The 22,124-nt window shown below is 41.2% G+C and overlaps 10 protein-coding genes across 10 annotated transcripts; 7 read left to right on the top strand and 3 right to left on the bottom strand.

Annotated features, from left to right (window-relative positions):
• Window positions 1-98: 98 nt before the first annotated feature.
• On the bottom strand, window positions 99-1,901 carry I206_103954 (uncharacterized protein; the record flags this gene model as incomplete). Its single annotated transcript, XM_019156203.1, has 6 exons — window positions 99-216; window positions 302-485; window positions 564-953; window positions 1,119-1,261; window positions 1,466-1,526; window positions 1,589-1,901. The coding sequence occupies 6 exons, from the start codon at window positions 1,899-1,901 to the stop codon at window positions 99-101; spliced, it is 1,209 nt and encodes a 402-aa protein (XP_019011161.1).
• Window positions 1,902-2,358: 457 nt separating this feature from the next.
• I206_103955 (uncharacterized protein) lies at window positions 2,359-3,423 on the top strand (the record flags this gene model as incomplete). Its single annotated transcript, XM_019156202.2, has 2 exons — window positions 2,359-2,848; window positions 2,951-3,423. 2 exons carry the CDS (start codon window positions 2,359-2,361, stop codon window positions 3,421-3,423), a joined length of 963 nt encoding a protein of 320 aa, XP_019011160.2.
• Window positions 3,424-3,503: 80 nt separating this feature from the next.
• On the bottom strand, window positions 3,504-4,238 carry I206_103956 (uncharacterized protein; the record flags this gene model as incomplete). Its single annotated transcript, XM_019156201.1, has 5 exons — window positions 3,504-3,549; window positions 3,635-3,861; window positions 3,964-4,043; window positions 4,119-4,161; window positions 4,230-4,238. The coding sequence occupies 5 exons, from the start codon at window positions 4,236-4,238 to the stop codon at window positions 3,504-3,506; spliced, it is 405 nt and encodes a 134-aa protein (XP_019011159.1).
• Window positions 4,239-4,570: 332 nt separating this feature from the next.
• I206_103957 (uncharacterized protein) lies at window positions 4,571-4,851 on the top strand (the record flags this gene model as incomplete). Its single annotated transcript, XM_019156200.1, has 2 exons — window positions 4,571-4,750; window positions 4,819-4,851. 2 exons carry the CDS (start codon window positions 4,571-4,573, stop codon window positions 4,849-4,851), a joined length of 213 nt encoding a protein of 70 aa, XP_019011158.1.
• A 595-nt stretch (window positions 4,852-5,446) lies between these two features.
• I206_103958 (uncharacterized protein) lies at window positions 5,447-8,067 on the top strand (the record flags this gene model as incomplete). The annotated part of the gene is made up of 5 exons (XM_019156199.1): window positions 5,447-6,139; window positions 6,204-6,338; window positions 6,395-6,947; window positions 7,001-7,095; window positions 7,147-8,067. 5 exons carry the CDS (start codon window positions 5,447-5,449, stop codon window positions 8,065-8,067), a joined length of 2,397 nt encoding a protein of 798 aa, XP_019011157.1.
• A 1,577-nt stretch (window positions 8,068-9,644) lies between these two features.
• I206_103959 (uncharacterized protein) lies at window positions 9,645-10,763 on the top strand (the record flags this gene model as incomplete). The annotated part of the gene is made up of 3 exons (XM_019156198.1): window positions 9,645-10,172; window positions 10,255-10,460; window positions 10,535-10,763. 3 exons carry the CDS (start codon window positions 9,645-9,647, stop codon window positions 10,761-10,763), a joined length of 963 nt encoding a protein of 320 aa, XP_019011156.1.
• A 637-nt stretch (window positions 10,764-11,400) lies between these two features.
• On the top strand, window positions 11,401-13,474 carry I206_103960 (uncharacterized protein; the record flags this gene model as incomplete). The annotated part of the gene is made up of 9 exons (XM_019156197.1): window positions 11,401-11,440; window positions 11,517-11,624; window positions 11,693-11,703; window positions 11,779-11,882; window positions 11,946-12,338; window positions 12,414-12,476; window positions 12,542-12,605; window positions 12,803-13,050; window positions 13,120-13,474. 9 exons carry the CDS (start codon window positions 11,401-11,403, stop codon window positions 13,472-13,474), a joined length of 1,386 nt encoding a protein of 461 aa, XP_019011155.1.
• Window positions 13,475-14,094: 620 nt separating this feature from the next.
• I206_103961 (uncharacterized protein) lies at window positions 14,095-16,443 on the top strand (the record flags this gene model as incomplete). Its single annotated transcript, XM_070202860.1, has 10 exons — window positions 14,095-14,361; window positions 14,431-14,862; window positions 14,931-15,023; window positions 15,092-15,101; window positions 15,163-15,236; window positions 15,316-15,617; window positions 15,679-15,905; window positions 15,961-16,162; window positions 16,226-16,243; window positions 16,311-16,443. 10 exons carry the CDS (start codon window positions 14,095-14,097, stop codon window positions 16,441-16,443), a joined length of 1,758 nt encoding a protein of 585 aa, XP_070058961.1.
• A 369-nt stretch (window positions 16,444-16,812) lies between these two features.
• On the top strand, window positions 16,813-20,664 carry I206_103962 (uncharacterized protein; the record flags this gene model as incomplete). Its single annotated transcript, XM_019156195.1, has 19 exons — window positions 16,813-17,267; window positions 17,350-17,551; window positions 17,647-17,872; window positions 17,932-18,000; window positions 18,059-18,171; window positions 18,236-18,268; window positions 18,335-18,429; window positions 18,491-18,681; window positions 18,737-18,802; window positions 18,858-19,055; window positions 19,107-19,171; window positions 19,226-19,407; window positions 19,457-19,496; window positions 19,555-19,582; window positions 19,638-19,701; window positions 19,757-19,815; window positions 19,873-19,951; window positions 20,010-20,403; window positions 20,485-20,664. 19 exons carry the CDS (start codon window positions 16,813-16,815, stop codon window positions 20,662-20,664), a joined length of 2,739 nt encoding a protein of 912 aa, XP_019011153.1.
• A 169-nt stretch (window positions 20,665-20,833) lies between these two features.
• I206_103963 (uncharacterized protein) lies at window positions 20,834-21,936 on the bottom strand (the record flags this gene model as incomplete). The annotated part of the gene is made up of 5 exons (XM_019156194.1): window positions 20,834-21,350; window positions 21,458-21,540; window positions 21,612-21,730; window positions 21,801-21,872; window positions 21,933-21,936. The coding sequence occupies 5 exons, from the start codon at window positions 21,934-21,936 to the stop codon at window positions 20,834-20,836; spliced, it is 795 nt and encodes a 264-aa protein (XP_019011152.1).
• Between the last annotated feature and the right edge of the window lie 188 nt (window positions 21,937-22,124).

Consider the following 22,124-nt stretch of genomic DNA (forward strand, 5'->3'; position numbering starts at 1 on the left):
CGACTGTCATTGCACCACGCATGATGTACATCACTAATCAGGATTCGCCATCATGAATTCGGGTGATAGGTCTCAGGTTCTCGTCATTATGTCCGCGTTTATTCTTGAACGCCCAATACCTTAACCAGACCGAATGCTGCTCCAGCAGCCAATCCACCAACAATCATAGTTGATATAGCACCATAAGCGTATCCTCCCCAGCCGCCAGTAGCACCGCTATATTGTGGAATCGCTCGTTAGCCCAAGGCTACCGACGTAACGACAAAATTCAGAGCTAGAATGTGAGAACACCGTAACTCACGTGAAATAAGTCTTGAATCCACCAAATATAAATAGAATCACCCCAGTCACGATAGCGGAAATTACTAATCCCTTTTCGGCAGTGTCTGTGACCATATAAGGTATAAGAGGTATCAAACCACCGATGAAGTACGAGAGACCAATTGTGAGTGCTGAAATGTATAGTCTAGATTTGGGTACTTCCTCTACCAACACCGTAAACTGTCAGCACATATAATATAATGTCCAAGGGGAAAGTTCTGTCAGAGGAAGAAATGGCTCACCCATTCCTTCACCGAATTTCAATAAGAAAGCCGTCAATCCCATATCTTCATCTACTTTCTTTTCACCACCTTCTTCCTCTTCTACATCCTTTTTGCCACCCCAAGGAATCAAACCCCATTTCTTCTTTTGGGAAGGTGTTTCCGGTGCAATATCGTTACTTCCGGGCATGATCCCTTCGCTACCGTTGATAGCTTGTCCAGGGCCGTACAGGTCATCTTCTACTATCCTTAAGTCTTCGGCAATCAACCTGGAAAGAGGTTCCTTGATACCTAATGGACCTAAAATAGAATGTACTTCTCGTTCCATTTCTCCTGAACATGATCGAAGGACTCGAGCTTGTGTTTGACGTCGAAGGTAGTGGAAGTGATCGAGTTCAGCTTGTGAAGCGACTGTGAGTGGGTAGAACATCCAAACAAAGAGGCGCGGATCGTAAAAAGGTAGGCATAGTTGCAGAAATGTATATTAAGGAGACAAACCAAGAAGAGAGTTACAGGGACATACGCAAGAGTTAGTGAGGATACGCATACAGCTATATTTTGAGGAAAGCCACCCACGGTAACCACCCAAACCCATCGAGATAGCTCCTGCACACAGCTCTGCCAGACCACCTGTGACTACCAAGCTTGAGCTACCGAGAGAAGATAGACCAGCAGTCAAAGCGAAAGGTACCGTCAACCCATCTGAAAGACCTATAATTCTGTATGACAAAGGTTGATTCGAAGGCGTGGAACGTTGACAAGGAGAAAATTTTGGTAATAGAGTGGTGTGATGCCAGTCATGAGTCGTAGATAAGGTGAGACAAGATTGAAAATAAGAGGTCAAGGGAATGGGAAAGGGGCAGACAGATTCAAAGATGAGCTTCCATACGTATCTGTGCCAATAGAAAGGAAGGCAGACTTACACATCTCTGACGATTTCAGGACTTATCAAATGTCTTTCATCATCACCTCTCAATTCTTTACCTGATACAGCGTTCGACAATATGTCAGATCAGAATTTGCAAGAGTATCTTGTTATCACTCACAACATTGACCACCTGAAGCATGGGCTGAACATTTACTTCCAAGGGGTTCATGATCTCCTAAAACATCTTCAAGTTGTTGTGTCCTATTACTTGCAGGTACAGCATTATCTAAAGTCCAAACTGCTCCATATGATTTATTTGTTCCTGAATTAGGAGTATTGGATGCAGCAGCAGCAGCAGCGTAAGAAGTAGGTTGACCATTGGCATCAATATTTTTTTTCCCTCTTATTAAAGGTACAGAAGCGTCATTTGATTTGTTATTGGTTTTACAGCATCCTGCACCACCTTTTCCACCACAACATGATGAAGACATCTTGTGATTTGGGTATATAATCTATTTGTGAAATGTAATGAAAAGAGATATGTTGATAAAGGTGGCAATGACAAATTTCAGTGGAGTGAAATAACAATAATGTTGTTACTTTAATGAAAGCTTGGCGCTAATTTTATATAAGAAAGGTAAATCGCTTATGTCATCTTTTCGAACTTTGATAAATTTTCCGTTGAATACAATTTCTTGTAATACGCGTTATTTGACTGGTCAATCATTTTCTAATCTTTTAGAAATACCGGTTAATTCGGCCGAGTGTGATTTCTTTACCATTCTGAAACGTTGATCAAGTGGAGGGCATTCGGGAAGATTACAAGTAGAGTATTGATGGGGAACAGGTCAAGTCGTAGTCGTCTGACAACGAGTTGATGAGCGGCAGAAAGAGCTTGCGTGTAATCAGTCAAGAATCAACAGGATAAAGCATAAACTAATCAAAAGGATGCAAGTGATACGACCGGCAATCAGATGCTTTTCTAATCCAAGGAATCTACCACGAAGTAGCTTGAACTCTTTTTCCATAAATCCTCATGTAGGATGTAGTCATTGGGTATATCGAAGTTATTCCGTTCAGCATCCTTCGAGTGACAATCAAATATATAACGATGACTTATTTGGCGACCATGAGTCGGATGACAAGAGGCAGGTCCACGAAGATACTAGTCAATTAATTGAAGAATCTTATGACCAACTGGATATCGAAGATGTCCCATCTACAAGTGTACGTCTATATTATGGTGTACAGTCAATGACATACCTAACAATAAACCAGAATAAACAGGACGATTATCTTACTTCAACACCACTGACTAAAGATCAATTGCTCAATAGACCTAAATTACCTGGTTCTATTAAAAGGTTAAATAGGATATTATCCAGACAACGTCAAGTTGAAATACCGGAACATGAATTAGAAGAGAAGTTCGTTAGAGGTGAGTCAATCACAAAATTCCACATTAAAAATAAAATCGCAATTTCAGAATTTGCATTTCCTTATATAGGTAACTGATTGAAGTTTTCTGCTCTTGAAATAGGTAGAGGACCAGGTGGACAAGCTATAAATAAAACGAATTCTTCTGTTTCTTTAATACATATACCAACTGGAATAAGAGTACAATCACAACCTACAAGATCAAGAGAAGAAAATCGTAAAATTGCTAGAAAAATATTATCAGAACGTTTAGAAGTACTTAGAACTACAGGTCAATTACCAAATTATGTAATTCCTGGTACTTCTATTGATATTTCATCAAAAAATATATTACAAGAAGAAACTCCTTCTCAATTAGAAAAAAAAAGTAGTAGAACAAAACAAAAAGAAGAAGAAAAATTATTAAGCGGTAAATATACTAAAAAAGAAATTAAAAATGAAAAAGAACGTAGAAGGAAATTAAATAAATCTAAGAAATCTAAAAAGAAATATGGTAAAAAAGGTGAAATCGATTCAAATGAAAATGATAAAGATCAAGTCAATTCTAATTTTGAAATGTCTGAAAAAGATGTTTGATACAAGGGTATAATGATGCATGATTATGATACATGATACATGATGATATTTTTTAATTCACTTTTTCTTGCTCATCCTTTCTAGAGACCTGTTTCAAGGTTAATCTGTTTGCCAAATTTAGCGTATCTACAATGCGAGAGTAAGCTTAGTATTCATTGAAGAAAGAAGTACTGAATAGTTTTCCAAAAGATAAACGGTATTTTCAACTTACAATTGTACTTTTAATTCCTTCATACCATTTTCACAATTTCCTTTTTTAATTTCTAATTCTTCTATTTCATTTTCATATTTTTTTAAATCAGATTTTAATTGTTTTCTAGCATCACGTAAATTTAATTTAAAAAAAGAATCTCCTAATTTATATAATATAAATTCATTTTCATCTTCATCTGATAATTCTAATTCAGTTGATAAATCATCATAATATTCTTTTTCTTCCTTTTAAAATTAAAAATTTATAATCAAAATTTTTATATATTAGCGATTTTCATTTTCATTTTTTATATTATATTAGTAAAAAATAAAAAAGATGAATTTTACATTTTTTATTTTAAGTAAATCTTGTAAATCCGTTAATCTATTATTTAATTTTGAGAAAGTATTTATACGTTGTTGATCCTCTATATATCCAAATCATTAATTTTCATTCATTACTTTTCTCCCTAATTTGTATCATCCATCTTATCGAAACTTACCCCAAGCTACTTCCACTCCATCTCCTTCATCTTCAGGCGGTAACTGAGAAATCGAAAGATCAGCTTGAATCTCCTGAAATGACTTATCAGAACGCTCGTAAAGTAGCTCACCAAACTCATTTTATTTAGTATTTGGTTCTTTCCAAGCTTGGTATTTTGATATTTACAGAGGGTCAAATGGACATCTTTGTGTCATGTTCATCACTTTAGACTCGCTCGAGCGCGAGCAATAACATCAGTGATATCGTATTACACGTCATACATATTTAACATTTTGCCACCGAGTAAGAGTAATCCGCTTTTAAAACGTTGATTACACGCGTCGTTGCGCGTCGGATGAGACTAGAACTACTGTAGGGTGTATTGATTTGTTGTTAATTCTGTGTCTCACTTTCCGATTGAACTTGCTCAAAATACTAATCATAATTGATATTTCATGCTATTGATCGTCAATGTCACGTATACCTGTACCTAAAGAAGGTCTACATCATCAATTACCACACTCAACATACGAAGCAGCTGCTTCTCCAGTACACAATAGTCCCCAAACTCAACAATTCCAATCAAGAAACAGTATGAGTACTCATAGTCCTGCGGCTGATACTAGGAAGAAGACAAGTAAGAGGGATGAGGTGAGTTCTATTGCTTTGTATGCCTGGCTTTTGTCGCAAATACATCCTGCTCTATTACCTTACTCAAGGTACATATCCTGGTCATGCGCTGTGAGAGGTAGTCTATTCAAATGGCATACAAAAACGGTTGCTGTTATCCCAGATAGTAACAGGGGTCAGGGATATAGATTCGTTTCGGCGCTATGACCCATTCTGCATATCCTTTATACCCAATTCATCTCTTCATCTTATTCCCTTCTCTTGTTCATCAGCATGATCATACCTTTCTTCATTCAAGTCATATTCTCATTATACATTTATTACGATATCCTGCCGAATTGACTTGTTACGACGCTTGTCGAATATCCGATCCCGGATTTGTTCATAGCTAGTTTATCGGCGCGACTTGTTTTGATTTTACTTTTGTTTGGAATTTACGTCCCTGAGCGAATTGCTCCGACTGAACATCAACATACATCTCTCTTGTTTCTCTTTTCTCACCTTTCTTTCATCATCCACTCCACCTCTTCCTTTCTTCTTACTCTCTCATCATACATATATCTCGCGTTTGCGCCCGGATCCGTCAAGACCCACATCTTTCTTCCGCCTCATTTCATCTTCATTTGAACAACACAATCGCGTTTTAGATAACCTGCTTATATCCATACTTTGCTTTCACCTCTCTTTACCTTTACCTACTTCGACTTGTCATCGACCATGTCCCGCCCTCAATCTGGGTATGACGTGCCTCCGCCTTCAACTACACAAAAACAACTTGATACCCCGCCATCATCAATACGCTCTACTAATTTACCAACAAATATGGAACGACCTTCCATGACCCATTCCACATCTGCGCCTGCACCTGCAATCACGGCCAACGACTTGCTTGGCCTTCCACTATCTTCCGCGTCGAAACTTGTGCCCCCGAAACACCATCGAACGGCATCTAACCCATTCAAACAAAAATCCAAATCGACTCCATTCCCATCTGCACCTTCCTCCGGTAATACTACCCAATCTCCATTACCGCCTACACCTGAATCCGAATCTATCGATGATCTACCTCAACGACCGCGTTACCATTCTACTTTATCTCGGTCCCAATCAACTGGGTTTGCGGGCAAATTGCAGTCATTGAGAAAGAAGATTGAGAGTGAATTGTCAAGAAAGCGACCTGGTTCAGGCGCACCCTCGACCAATCAAACATCGGGTAGGAGGAGCAACAAGAAGCCTCAAAAGGGTACCGTAGCTGGATTAAGACCTAGTCCTGCTTTGACCGTCCCAGAGGGCATGAGCGTTGCAGACGCCTCGCAACTTTGCGCTGCTAAACGAGCGGATTGTGTGCTCGTAGTGGACGATGAAGAGGGATTAAGTGGTATTTTCACGGCCAAAGATCTAGCCTTCAGGGTGAGCAGTTTATTCCAAGTTTGAGAGGCGCAGTAGCTCACCCTCTGTGTCCTTGAATGATTAGGTGACCGCTGAAGGCCTTGATCCCCGTTTGACTACTGTGGCTCAAATCATGACCAAGAATCCTATGGTCACCCGAGATACTACTTCTGCCACCGAAGCTTTGCAATTAATGGTTAGCAAAGGATTCCGACATTTGGTTAGTGAATTCAGTTGGATCTGACGGCTTGCAAGCTCACCAAGCCTCCTGTGTAGCCTGTATGTAATGAAGATGGCGACGTCGTTGGTCTGCTCGATATTACCAAGGTGTTCCATGAGGCTCTCGCCAAAGTGGAAAGATCATCCTCCGCTACCTCCCAATTGCACGCCGCTCTTGCAGGCGTTCAGTCCGAGCTTGGACCTGGGCTATCCACCAACCCTCAAGCAGCAGCTATGATGGCTTATGTCGATGCACTCAAGGACAGGATGGCTTTACCAGATCTGACTACCGTAGTCGACACTAGGACCTCCCCTGCGACAGTGACTCCTAGAACCTCCGTTCGAGAAGCTGCCAAGCTCATGAAAGAACGAAGAACCACTGCTGTCTGTGTCATGGAGACGAACGCTGGAACATCGGCCATCTCAGGGGTCAGCGGCGGCAACTCCATCCCTAAGATCGCTGGTATCTTCACCTCAAAGGATATCGTACTTCGAGTCATCGCCGCTGGTCTCGACGCATCAAGATGTAGTGTGGTCAGAGTCATGACACCTCATCCTGACACCGCTCCTCCCACTATGGTTGTTCAAGATGCTCTCAAGAAGATGCACAGTGAGTTACGCGATTCTACCATTTGGCATAAGTGACTGACTCGGACCGATCAGATGGTCACTATCTCAATCTTCCCGTGGTCGAGACCGACGGTCGACTGATCGGTATCGTCGATGTGCTTAAACTCACTTACGCTACACTCGAACAGGTAAGCTCGGGGCTGTGATTGAAATGACATAGCGCTGACGCGTGTACTCAGATCGAGTCAATGAACGAGGATCGATCGAATGATACCGGACCCATGTGGGGTAAATTCTTTGAAACCCTTCCCGGTGCCGGAGGTGACGACGATTCCGTTTCCGTCGTTTCCGCTTCTGATCGACCTGATACCCCTTCCCGTCCCACTCATGGCCGGGGTCTCTCGTCTATGACTTCGCCCATATCTGAAGTCATGCCTAACGACTCAGCTTCAGCTGTCGATGATAACTCTTCCGAGTTCGAAAAACGTGGAGCAGCCTCATCCGTAGCCGCCAACCCCGTCCCAGTAGATGACGGAACATACGTATTCAAATTCCGCACACCTTCAGGACGAACACATAGGTTCCAAGCCAGACACGATTCTTATGAACTGCTTCGAGATATTGTAGCTGGAAAGCTGCTCACCGACCCATTTTTCACCGCTGAGAACGCTAAAGAAGGCCAGGAAGTCCATCTCCCCGACCCCAACAGCTTCTCATTGAGCTACACGGATGACGAAGGCGATCTGGTGACTATGACCGCGGATGGTGACGTTGCCGACGCGGTTCGAATCGCTAGGGGTCAAAAATCAGATAGAGTGGTACTATTGGTCGACGGAGGTAAAGTTTGGGAAGAATTTGCGCGGGATCTTGGCGGTGAAAAAGCTGTTCAAGAGCTAAAAGAGATTGAGAAGGAAGTACCTAAACCTGAAGTAATCGACAAGGAGGAACAGAAAATGGAAGAACCAACTACAAAACCTTCTGAAGAACCTACCTATGCTCAAGAGGGTAAGGTCCACACATCCGGTCCATCCCCCGGAACTCCTGGAGCGGGACCCGAATTGATCGGTGGTGTGCTTCCTAAAGATATGGCTTTACCTGCTGCTATTGGATTTTTGGGTGTAGTGATTTTGGGTGTATTCATAATGGGCCGAAGTAAATGAATTTAATCAGTTAGGTAATTTGATTTCGTCAACGTAGATTAAATATGTACAGTAGATTCTGTGATGATGATTATGAAATGGACTTTGCTTTGTGAAGGTTACAATATTTCTAGAACAAGTAAAGCGCCTCCCAGCCTTACATCCCAAGGATTAGCTTTCCTGAGACAAGCCGGGAATGCAAATGACTACAGACTAGCCTTTTTCGTCATTCGACAGAAGGATTGTAGTAACGAATCCAATAAATCGCCTACTGCCCCTCACTCGGAAGTCAGCCAGAATAGCTTAAAAAGTACATCTATATATGATAAATGTTCGACAAAAATTTGAATTCATAATCAGTCTTGTTAGATTTGCTTCTTTACCCGGTATGTTATTGATAAGTATTCGTATTATTGTAGCTGAGCACAGATCTTTACTGATTAAAATTGTCATTTGTCCAACCCAAACGGCTTGAGCGGGCATCATTGAGCGCCACAAACTGGATCATCCATATTTCTTCTTCTTAAACTCAAGAGTTGTTCTTGCTTTCCTTATACCGAGATTTTGTACTTCGTTATTCAAGACATCGTTCTGTGGCTTTGAAGAGTCCTTCATTTGCTACTATTTCTTGGTGAGTGATAAATCTCGCTTTCCTGGATGATATGGTCGAAAGGAATTGCCGAAGCAAATCCTACAACGCCCTTTGTTTGTCGTTCTCCTAGATTCCCAAGATGAAGGCAACTTTTCGAACCTAATATCCTCATAGTACGTTTACAGAGAATCCTAATTCTCCCCTTCTCATCGTTGAACTCCAATCAGTTGAAGAGCACTTTTCTCAAGCATGACCAAATCGAAAAAAGCTCAAGGGCGGTCAGGTCAACAATCGACAAATCGCTTCAACACACTTAAGATTGTATCTCCTGTTTTAGAAAGACCAAAGTCATCTATAGATCCGGAATTGTTACAAGTTCCTTAAATGTCAAATCGTCAACACTCAGTCTCTTCACCCATTTGTGAAAATTCGATGACAAGGAAGAAAGATGAGACAACTTCGAATACTAAGCTTATCATTCGAGCTCCTCTCCCACTTAAATCCCATTTGAATGTGGAAGCAGCGTCCAGGGAGCCCAGATCGCTCCTCCTCTCCCCCAAGCCTTGCGATCAATCTTTACTTGTCATCGCTGATGAGGATCATAATAGCCCTTAACGATTCACAACCTCCCTCGTTTCGTGGTCCACAACAATCTAGAGCCAATATTCTGCACAACGGTAGAAGCCCTCTTGGTCCAATGTTCTCAAGATCTTCAGCGAACACCCCGCATGGCATTGATAATCCTTCTGCTCGGCTCACAACTACTATCAGTCAATCAGGCTATATCAGCGCGGATTATCAGCAATATCTCCGATTAGCAAGATTATCGTGCGATGCTCAAATTGTATTTCGGGTCCATGAAGAATCCTCAGCATCACAATTGATATGCTCAGGCGATATGAAAATCTCAGGTTTTTTTGCGTCATCACCTGTATTCAATTATTTGACCCCAGCCTCATACGAAGCCCTTTTTGAATCACATAGCCAAGAAGATCAGGTCAATAATATGAAAGCCGAGAGATGGTTGAAAGGACCTTTGATGAGGGAATTCATGATTGATCATATCCTATGTCGACCTTCTAAAAAGTTGATCACCTTGGCAAATGGGCAGGGCTGGTCGAACCTTCCAAATTTACAAATCAATCTGACACAGGGTCAAACTACAGTCAACGGATGTACCGATCAGGATGGATATTGGATATCAACGACGAAATCCATTGATTGGTCGATATATGAGATCGCACGTAGACTAACACACCATCAGTTAACAGGCCAAGGTCAAGGTGAAATCAAACTAGCCGTCATCAACACAAATACAACGTTGTCCGGCAACTCCAAAAAGGATGAAAAAGTAAAAGAGCGAATTATCAACCCTCATTCATGCTTACTGTCTCATGAATCTGGAATATTATCTCCAAACAAGCTGGAAGCCTCAAAAACAGCACGTGAGCGGTCGTGGCAAAGCTTTGAACTTCTATATTGGGGTAGAATCTTCGGAGAGAGTATCTCAGAGGATCTGACCTTCACCGCTGAGGTCAGTAATTTTCGGCCATGAACCACTAAGCTGTATTGTTGTAATCGATTGCTGATGGTTGGATTTTTTAACGCGGTAACAGTACTTACCATTCAGGCTCCCATCAAAATTCTGGAGACACGATACGGGTATACCTGGACGTATCGATTCGACTCGAGACTCTGAGTTACCCGGATGGTTAGGCAAATTACGATGGGATCCGATTAAAGATGATTGGCCAACAGCCTTAGTTCATCTGCGTCAGAATCTATATCCTACAACGAAATGGGTAGAGCAGCCCCTACATGAGTAAGTCTAATAGCTATGGACCGACCTACCTGATCGGAAGTCAGATTACTGACATCTTTGTTGGGTTCGTCTAGTTGGGGATCTGTTTGGCCGCCAATAACCGATCCACCCAGAGCAAGTTCGAACCAGCTGCAACGAAAAAGCGGAGATGATGGAAATGGCCCGACGAACAGAACAGAAACATCGTTACATGCTCAAACGAGTGACGGAAAGAACGAAAGGGACCATTTCGGTATCGGTTCCTATCGGGGTGAAACAGGTGGGAAAGATGATTCGGCAATCTTAGTTGATCTCATGTCATAATATTACATTGAATCGTTCTTGTTGGAGTGACGTACATCTCCTCTTGACAATGATATCGTGCAAATATATACCTTCGTGTGGATGACACCCATGACCTCCAGTTCATCATGTACAATTATCATGTATTTAGTTATTTTGATTATTAGATAGGGCAACCAACGAATACATGGCTTGTAGAAAGCAAATTCGACTGCATCCTGAACTAAGGCTATGATCGGGAAAGCCCCGCTACTTCGATACGGTTATTTACGGGATCTACTTGTTCGGCAAATGCGGGTCATACTTTGTTGTCTAATTTACTGGTGTTTTATTTATATCCAGAATGAAAGAACATGTACATAAGACACCATCAACAATCTCCATAATTATTACGCACTGCCTGTAAGCATCTTCTTATTCGCGCACGAGCGTATCACTTCATAAATTATTCATCTCATTGGTGAGCCATTTTTCGAAGTTCGGTCGCTTTTCAACCGAAGTCCTTAATTGTACACTGTTCATCTTTCACGAACAGACGATACCTATATTGATATCCCTCTGACCTCTTAGTCCCTCATTTTCAGTATCCCAAGACTATCTCCTATCCTAATCTCTCACCATAAACACTGAGAATAATCTGCAGCAATCGAATAGCAATATGTCACAATCCAAGACCAATGTAGTCATTGTTGGAGCTGGTGAGTCAACCAAAGATTATCGCAGTGATATTGACCCAAGAGTCGATTATCCCGTAATAAGCTGATAATTATGTAGGTATCTATGGTATGTCTACTGCTTTGTGGATGCTGAAGTCTGGTAAATATAATGTTACTATATTGGACAAATGTGGTATCTTACCTGCTCCTGACGCTGCGAGTACCGGTAAGTAAATTCACCAACTCAATTCGCATCCAATTATGAAGCTAAAACAAGTTTGTCTATCTATGTAGATCTCAACAAGGTGAGACTTCAGACGGTCTGACCACAGTCTGACATCGCACTTCAATGCGCTGAAACGTCATCTCGTTTTCATCAGATTATCAGATCCGCCGATTACGCCGATGCTTCCCTTGCTGCCCTAGGCCTTGAGGCTATAGATGATCATTGGAGAAAACCAGAATGGGAGAACACATATCACGAGTAAGTGTAAAACTATCTTCTGCTTCCCATGCAAGAGTTTTGAGATTGATTTGTTCTGGGCAGATCCGGTGTAATGTGTCTTTCAGGTGCAGGTGAAAAAGCAGGACAAGAATTCGTTTCAAAAGCCTACTCAAACTGTAAAAACCTCGGAATCAATGTGACTTTGATTAATGGTTCAACGGATATTAAGAACATCATTAAAAAGAAAGTTGCTCAAGGTGTACCATTAGGAGAATTTGGAGGAAGAGAAGGATACTTTAATCCTATAGGTGGTTGGGCTGAGTCTGGTCGAGCATTAGAAGTTGGTTTGAAGAAAGTTAGACAATTAGGTGGTACTGTTCGATCTGGAGCTGAGGTACAAAGTCTTTTGAGAAATGGTAGAAAAGTCATTGGAGTAGAAATTAAAGGTGGAGAACAAGTTAAGGGAGATTTAGTCATTGTCGCTGCTGGTGCTTGGTAAATTTTATCTTCACAAGCTGGTCTGTAGCATGAAGGTAATTTAGCTTATACACTTGCGCTGTTGGCTCACAGGACTCCAGCTCTTTGTGCTCAACCTGGATTCTCCGTTCGTCTACCGGATGTAGTCGCTACTGGGTAAGCTGATCTCATGAATTTTGCAAACTTGTGCAAGTGAAGCTGACCGTTCCTTGATACTGTAGTCAAAGTGTTGGAGTTATTCAACTCACTCCAGAGGAACACAAGAAATATGCCGATATCCCCGTAGTACGTTGATTCCGGACTATTTTGACTGTCTCTCCAGTCCTGATTGCCTCTCCCCCTCTGTTATCCAAATCTTTCCATACCTCTTCCTGTCGTCCCTTAACCCTCTCCCTGCGATTACAATATCCGGTACCTGCCCGTGGATTTTCCATCGTTGTCATCTCCGAAGGCCCTTGAAGTCAAGCTAACTCCGCGTTCAGGTTTTCAACCTCGACAATGGATGGTATAATTTCCCACCTAATGCAGAGGGTCTCATGAAACTCGCCATTCACGGTGCAGGTGTTCTCTGTCCGGGAGAGAACGGCGTTTCCGTTCCGCGAACCAAGTTGACACCGGGAGGTGAAAGCGGTGCTATCCCCTTGGACAGCTTGAGAGGCCTCAGGGAAGGTTTGAGGGAGGTCTACCCCGAATTGGCCAAAAAAGACTTCTTAACTACACGGTTATGTTGGTGAGTTACAATAACATAAATGTGAGGATGATGGAGAAGAATGATAAGCTGATTCGGTAAAACATACAGGTATTGCGACACAATCACTGGAGACTGGTTAATAGATTATCATCCAGATTATGATAATTTAGTCATAGCTTCAGGTGATTCAGGACATGCATTCAAATTCACTCCTGTTATAGGTAGAGAAATCTTAAAAGTTGTAGAAAAAAATCCTTCTCCTGAATATTCTGAGAAATGGTCTTTCAATTATGTTGAAAATCTACTCAAGAGAGAAAGCAAGAAACAAATTTCAGATGTTGATGTTGAAAATCCTGAATTAGCTAAAGGTGGTGCAGATGTCAGGGCTGGTCAAAGAAAGGTACTTGATGTTAATGATTTAGTCAAACCCCAAGATCTTTTGGCTAAACAAGCTAGATTATAATTACTTTGATACGGCAAATTTTGAATTATCGCTAGGTAATGTTGTATATTAGATCAGTATATAGATGATAGATTTCGGATAAGGGCTCTTATGCATTGTGAATGAACTCTTTAGTTTTGTCCATCAGTAGATAATGTCAATTAGTGGTTCTCACCTGCTCAATTTTACTGCTCAGTTTCGAGATTTTGACAATGAACTCCAACGAGGATTAACCCGCAGATTGAACTTCCAGCTATTTCTGCCCCGTGTGCAACATATTCACTGGAATGCCTATCCCTGGATTGGCATTGCGGTCGATCTCACTGATTCAAGCGCTGATCGTAAGCATGCAAGAATGACTGACCCTACAGAAATACAAGAGTTAGTCACCATGCACCGAGATCATCAATGTAAATCCCAGGCCAGGCACGTGACAAACAAGATTCCAGCGAAAGATCAACATTGAATGTCGTCATGTTATGAATGTTACGATTGTCAACAACCTCTTTCGTGCATATACAGAATAGACATGGTTTATACTTGATGAAACCGGAGCAACATCCGACGACTGACCTCATACTTATTGTCCCTATACACTGTTTATACTTTACTATTCTGTGCTCACTCATGCTGGCTTCAAAATGCCCCATCGTCCACCCGCCCATCCCCTTCCTTCAGCTTCTTCATCATCACTGCACACCCCTCACTCAATTGCACCGACACTCTATCAATTATTCGCAAATATGACATTTCACATTATATCAGCTAAACTCGAAACAGAAATAGCGAAGATATATGAATGTATAGATGAATTGGGTGGGAAGTGTGTAGGGATCGAAGAATGTAATTTCGTGATTAGTGCTATTAAGGGTAAACCTCGACTGGTTAGAAGCTTAGGAGAATGGATGGTAAGTAATTATGGGCTTGATACACGGAAAGCGAGGAGAATTGAACTAATATACGGAGTGAAATTGTAGAATAAGAAACCTATCTTTACTCCTGAATATATTTTCGATACTTACACCTCGGCCCTCGAATATGCAGCTAATCCAGATCCTTCTCAACCGCCAAAATTACCAAAGAGATCAGAATACATCGTACATCCTGGTCCAGTACCTATCAAACCTATTAGACCGATTAACGGATATGCCCGATTCATTGAAAGTGACGAGGAGTATGATGAAGAGCTCAAACCCGCTTCCAAGAAGCGAAGGCTATCGATTAAGCAGGAAGATGGGGTCGCCGAAAAAGTCAAAGTAGAGGTGGAAGATATCTCTTACGACAATCAGCATCCCCGCATAGAGCTGTTGAAGGATATGACGCTATTACCGGACGATATCAAATTAGTCGATATCCCAGCTCTATGTATTCATCGTGGTAGTCCGTTAATTTGTGTCAATCAGGATATGGTATGTCGAAGTTCTCCCGGTTATACCTAACAAGATTGTCAAGCCTTACGGTATAATAATTGAATTAGATCGATGCTATTCGGCCTATATTGGAGGAAAGAGAATTCGAGGAAGCTCAGCAAAAGAATTCAAACGTATTGAGCTACAGAAGAAGTCTAAGCGTGAGTGGTATTGTTCACATGACCTTTCAACGCCACTGAATAGTTATTAACATTATATACGTAAACAGATCATGAAGGGTCAGCTAAAGATCCATCTGATTCGAAATTACAATTCTTGAGCTAATATGTCTGAATACAGCTGTTCCTTACCCTATACGATCAGGTAAGGAAGCCATGAAGCTGAATGGTGTAGGGGAGAAAGTAGCTCAACGGGTATGTTATTACTCCACTACTGAATCATACCCTTCTCGATCGATTTATGGGATGCCACCTCGAGCTAAATTCCCTCTAGATAGACGAATACCTACAAAAAGGCTTTATCGCAGATTCCGTCAAAATTCTCAATTCCTCTCGTTATCAATCTCTCAAGCTATTCGCAACGGTTTATTCGATAGGCCATCATACGTCGAAAGAGCTGTATGATAGACATCACTGTCGAACGCTTGAAGATGTAAGAATGCATTTCGAAGCTATCGAGGAGGAGTCACCAGAAGCAAGACTTAAAGACAAATTAAGAAGGAGGAGAAGGGGAGGAATGAAGCAAGTTGAGATTGTTGAAGAATGGATAAAGCTGAAAGATGAACTGGATCAAAAGTAAGTCATCCTCTGCTGAAAGGACGAGCTCATGGATCAGGCTGACGACTGATTCTGGTAGAATATCTCGAAAGGAGGTGGAAGAAATAGCTGAATGTGTCATGGAGCATCTTGAAGCTTATATACCAGATTGCGATTATACAATCTGCGGAGGATATCGAAGAGGTAAAACCGAATCGAATGATGTGGATATTGTATTTCGACCACCAGGAATGGATCAAGATATAGGGTTGTTAAGGGATCTATACCTTAGATTATCGGATTTAGGTATAATCACTCATGTACTTCGTAAGTTTCTTGATATGCTGCGAAGCGAGAAAGAAGCTGAGATTGATTGATGTAGATGTGACACATAGAGAAATGAATGTTCCAATACATGCTTCACCTGCAAATTTCGACAATTTGGATAAAGCATTTGTTATTCTCAAATTACCTGGACCAGGTAGATTGCATCGTCGTGTAGATTTAATATCTTCACCAAATGATAGATATGCTTCTGCTGTATTAAGTTGGTCTGGAAGTATGATGTTTGAAAGGGATTTAAAGTTAGTGTAATTCCATATGTCAGCCGAGACGCGATTCGACTAACACAATGGATCAACTATTAGGCGATACGCTGAGAACGTGTGAGTTTCTTTCTCTCTTTTAACATGATGCTTTTAAAATTATTGATGGTTCACTTTCGAACCGTAGACGAAGGTATAAATTCCGAGCTGGTCTAATAGAGATGTCAACAGGAGACGAGATCAACTTGGAGACTGAAAGGGAAATATTTGAATTCTTGGGATTGAAATATGTGCCACCGGAAATGAGGAATGCTGATTGATTCATAAAGAATGGGAACATCTTGTGAACACTGAGAATGTATTTCATGTTGTACTTCATACCATAGGACGATGTATTGCTTGCTTGCTTGCTTTCATTTGATTCCTTTGCATGGGTAAGTAAAGTGAAAACATCCTCTTAAATACCAAAGGATGTTACCGCACATACCCCGTTGTTTACCACGTGTTTATATACGATCGGAAAAGACCGATAAACTAAATCATCATACCATCTCACATCATACGTACCACATGTGCTATTAACAAGATATCATAATAAATATTCATTGCATCCTCATCTCTTTATCTATTCTGGACTGACCAAGCCTGTTCGATCAGTTGAGGCTGCCTGGGAAATTGCACTACTCAATATGGGTTCCAAATACAATAATCAAGCCCACTCACCTTCCGCTATCACTCTTAGCGAGAAAGGCTTATCTCAACCGAATCAAGATGAGCTTCCTCAACCTACAACGACTTCAGCATCGAGCAGATTCTCAATGAAGCAGAAAAGTATGATCAAACATTCTATCTTTTTTGGTGTACTGCTATTCCTTGCTATTTACAATTCAAAGTTACTTAATGGTAGATCTACTTCCAATGCTATTTCGAAAGGCTTTTATGAAGATGAAACACCCATTGGATCTTATTTCAGAGGTATAGCTTCAAAAGGGATGAGATTCTCTTTACCTCATCCAGAAAAGAGTCATAAACATGATCACCATCATCACGACCATGATCATCATCGAAAACCTCATAAACATATTTCACCTAAAGAAGCCGAGAAGATCTTTTTGTCTGTACCCAACAACAATAGTGTAGCAGCGTAAGTCAAAGTTATACTTTGTGTTATCTCGATTTAGTAATTGGGCCAAGATGCTGATAACGTTGTGAATTACATGCGATAGTGCATCAGAGAGATATACTTCGTATCCTCACAGAGCTGGATCAGGCTATGATCTGTATTCCGCTTTGACTCTCAAAAACGAATGGGAAAGGGAGCTTGGCTTGAAAGTCTCTGGAGCAGATGAGAATGTTTACGAAGCTGGTTCAGCGGAATCGCAAAACAGGATTAGAGGCGAAGATGAGTTGGGTGTATGGGTCGATACTGTACGTGACCACTTGTCGAAGACTGAAGGTCCCTTACGGTCTACCGGTATATCGGGCAAAATACGGTAGTTGACTAATTAGCAACCCTATATCAGTACTATCCAATCCTTAATACTCCCGTACACGCTTCTGTCACGCTTCTGTCAGACCCGCCTTTCAAGGCTAAACTTCGAGAAGATATAGTCGAAGGAGATCCCGATTCACAACTTCGTGATGAAGTACCTGTATTCCACGGTTTGTCAGCTAGTGGGGATGTAAAAGCGAAATACGTTTATGCAGGTTATGGAAGAAAGAAGGATTTCGATTTGTTGCAATCTAAAGGTATGTAGGGATTTCAATCCCGGATACAGATCGATCATGAAGCTTACGTTGATTTTTAGGTGTCGATTTCAACGGGAAAATTGTCTTGGTAAAATATGGCGGATCTTTTAGAGGTCTGAAGGTCAAGGGTGAGTCCCGGGTGCCCGCTGTTGGAACTATATAAATTGATAATGCTTGCCAATGCAGCCGCTCAAGAAGCCGGTGCTGCTGGTGTGATCGTTTTTACTGATCCGGGAGACGATGGGGAGATTACTGAGGAAAATGGATATGAAGCTTATCCCGAAGGACCTGCTAGACAAGTGCGTATCATCATACTCTTCTTGCTGAAAAGTGAAAACTGAATTGTCATCCTGTTTTATGTAGCCAAGCAGCGTTCAAAGGGGTAGTGTTCAATTCGTGAGCTGTCCCCACCCTATCATTGCTTCGTTTCAGCCGTGCTGACGTTCTTTCTCACATACGCAGTTATCGAAATACCCAGGAGATCCAAGTACACCCGGTGAACCAGCTTACAAAAATGCTACGAGGATCGAAAGTGGCAGTCAGCCCTCCATTCCTTCGTACGTACACCACCTGTCAATCCAAAGCAGGAGAGGAACGATCCTGATGGTTCTGTGATAGGCTACCACTCTCTTACGAGGATGTCATTCCTCTCCTTAAAGCTTTAGAAGGTAAAGGTATCAAGGCTTCCGAATTGGGTCCGTACTTTACTGGTGGACTGGAATATTACGGAGTGGAATACTATATCGGTCCTAGTGATGTTGACCTTCATTTGGTCAACGAGATGAACGATAGAGTCTTGCCTATTTGGAGTGAGCCAACATTCCTGCCTCCGACGCGGAGATCACTGATCTGAGCAATGGTTAGATACCATGGCTGTGATTCCTGGACATATTTCAGACGAAGTGATTATTCTGGGAAATCACAGAGATGGTAAGTCTACTTTTATTTCATGCTTTAGTTGGCTGCTGATTGTGATCCCGATTAGCGTGGGTTCTCGGCGCTTCTGACCCTAGCTCTGGGACAGCCTCGCAATACGAAGTAGTACGAGGATTGGGAGCTTTGTTGAGGAAAGGCTGGAAACCGCTCAGAACCATTGTTCTCACAAGCTGGGATGCAGAAGAGTACGGTTTAGTGGGCTCGGTAGAGTGGGCTGAAGACTTTGGCGATTGGCTGGTCGAAAATGGTATGTCTTCCGCCGGTCGGTTGTTATCCCAAGCTTACACATCGATGTTAGCCGTTGCATATCTTAATCTTGATGGCTCTGCTTCTGGAACAAACTTCCACGCCTCTGCATCTCCAGTAGGTCACTTCATTATCTTCATATGTGGTAATCGAAGCTAATCGGCACAATAGTCTATCGCATTATTGCTCAAAGAAGCCGCCGAAGAGATTAACTCGTCTTCTGATCCTTCAAGATCGGTCTTCTCTACTCGAGACAATGCTGGAAACTGGGATGAATACATATTCGGAGAGTTCGGAGAAGGCGAATTTGATGCTTTGACTGTCGACGCGGGATCAGGTATTGGTGCTTTGGGGTGAGCTGTCATTGTTTGTACTGGGAATCTAACTGACATTCGTGTTCAGATCCGGATCCGATTTCACGCCTTTCTTACAAAGATATGGGGTAAGTCGTTTTCAGCGTCACATCAAAATCAGTCAGCTGACTGATGAGTGTTGTGTAGATCGCCTCGAGCGATTTGGGCTACAAGGGTAAGCTTTTGATCCAGCTTTCATCGAAGCGACTAGCTTACATAACGCTTCACAGGCGGACCCAAAGATCCCGTTTACCACTATCATTCGATCTATGATTCACACACTTGGCAAGCAAAGTAAGTCTGCTTTCTGATACGGACACCGAAATGTGATAGCTAATGACCTGCTCAGATACGGTGATATTGGATTCCACCGACACACAGACGCAGCCAAGGTCATCGGTCTTTTGAGTGAGTTCTGATCCTCATTTCATTCACTCGAAAAATAGCCAGCTGATAGGGCATCAGCTTTGAGATTGGCCGATACTTTGATCTTACCTCTGAACACCACTCAATACGCTAGAGATCTGGCATATTATCTTGAAAAGTGAGTAAGGTACAACCCTTACGTGCAGAGAGATCAGCTGACATTTGACTCTGGGCAGAGTTGAGGATATTGCCAATTCATCCTCGTTTGCCGATTCGCTTGATTTCGAAACTCTTTCTCAATCCATCAAGGCTGTTCAAGAATCTTCCATAAAGCTGGATGTGGAGCGGAAAGAACTAACAGCGAAATTGAGGAAATTATTACCTAAGCCCCATTTCGAAAAACCATCATTTTTGACTAGATTAACTTCTGGAGGATGTCATCAAAATGAAAAGTCACCCGAATTAGGGAATTCAAATTCAGATTCAATCGCTTTCCCTAAAATCCCAATTCCTAAATTACCGAAATTAGAGAAATTGAAAGAAATTAAAAGAGTATTAAAAGAAATTAGAAAAGTTAATAAGAAATTACAACATTTCGAATACGGTTTCATATCTGAAAAAGGATTAAAAGTGAGTTTTCGATTTTTACAAAATTTTACTTAAAAAGATAGTGGAAGTCTGGAATGTTGATGAGAGTTTAATTACTTGAAGGATCGAGAATGGTATAAACATAAAGTTACTGCTCCAGGTCTTTGGTTAGGATATGGAGCTACAACTTTCCCATCAATTAATGAAGCTATTACTATTGATCATTCTTTATCTTTAGCTCAAGAAGAAATTGAAGATGTTGCGCAATTACTTAATGGGGTTGCTCAGAAATTGTCCGCTTAGATGAAAGGTGAAGTGCGATTTGTATAATGTAATTGCATATTGAACCGTATTTCTCTTCCACTTAAATCTCGGTTGTGATTTCTCTGAGGTAGTTTTACAAAAGATGCATATTTTATACTTTATACTCTTATTTCATTTGATTTTTCATCATTCAGTATTTTTCTAGCCCTTACGCCTTCTTTCCTTTCTTCTTGTTTGATTTAATTCTCGTTTCCGTTCCACTAGCTTCACCACCACTTGTAATTTCACCACCTGAGGTAATTAATTCATCACCTGAAGAAGCAGCTCCTCCTGCACCGAATTTCTTTTTTGATAATTTAGATTGACGATTTTTTAAATGAGAAGCAGGAATCCATTCTTCTTCATATGGTTTAACATTTGGATAAACACTTTTTTCTTCAGAAGGTACAACAGCTTTAACTTTTGTTGAAGATTTAATTCCTTTTTTACCTTTATTTGTAGGAGTTTTTTGAAAGAAATTTTGATAAATTGTATAAGCACCACCTAATAATACTGTTGAAAGTATTAAATAAAGGAATAATAAAGAAGGATCAAACCATTTTTGACTAGGTTCTACAACTGAAACAGTTTGATTTAAAGCTGTAATTTGATGTAAAGGTTCAGAAGGTTTTTGAGAATCTAATAAATTTACCCAAACTGTTAATCCAATTTCTTGAGGTCGGTATCTATGCCAAAACTACATATTAGAATGAACTCTAGATTTTGTAAGAAGGACAATAGAGAGATTTTGGGATGAATCACAGCCAATCTCAAATTTGATTATACCACTCACTCGCTGTAAACTTGGAATGGAGCACTGAGGTTACTTCCAGCAACGATAGGTACGTTGTATTTCAACGTAGAAGCATTTTTAATCTATTAAACATCTCATGATATGAGTATTTGGCTGATCGGTGATGACATTGTGTATCACACGACAGACTTACGGTAGCCCAATGATTATTGACATCATGATAACTTGCTCCAGCAGATATCAAGGTGTAATTTTTGGTACCCTGGTTGACTAAATGTAATAGAAGTTCATTCTGTTCACCATTGACCACAACTAAGAGTATAACGTTCGATCATCAGCTATCCTACTCAGTCCTATGAAAGCTGAATATTCAATTACTCACGTCCGAAAGGGTTGGTTTCGGGAAAGTTGGCAGATACGAGGACGTCGTCTTCGGCAGAGTGAGAGAAGATACCTACAATTCCATGTTAGCTGGTCAGACCTATAACTTCCTGGAAGTTGACCCGGTACTCACCCATAATGAATGCTTGTTATTTATTATAAGATGATAGCTGATAATGAAGTGGAATCTTGTATCTTCTTTATTCGATAGTGTGTTATATCATGATGTGCTCATTCCGGACCCTTCAGTGGGATCCAGGTTATGCACAGGCACGCATGTGAAGTGTATTTCCGTGAGTGTGGCAGATTAGGCTTGGAATTACGA

The sequence above is a fragment of the Kwoniella pini genome, chromosome 5 (genome assembly GCF_000512605.2).
Source record: "Kwoniella pini CBS 10737 chromosome 5, complete sequence".
Classification (NCBI taxonomy): domain Eukaryota; kingdom Fungi; phylum Basidiomycota; class Tremellomycetes; order Tremellales; family Cryptococcaceae; genus Kwoniella; species Kwoniella pini.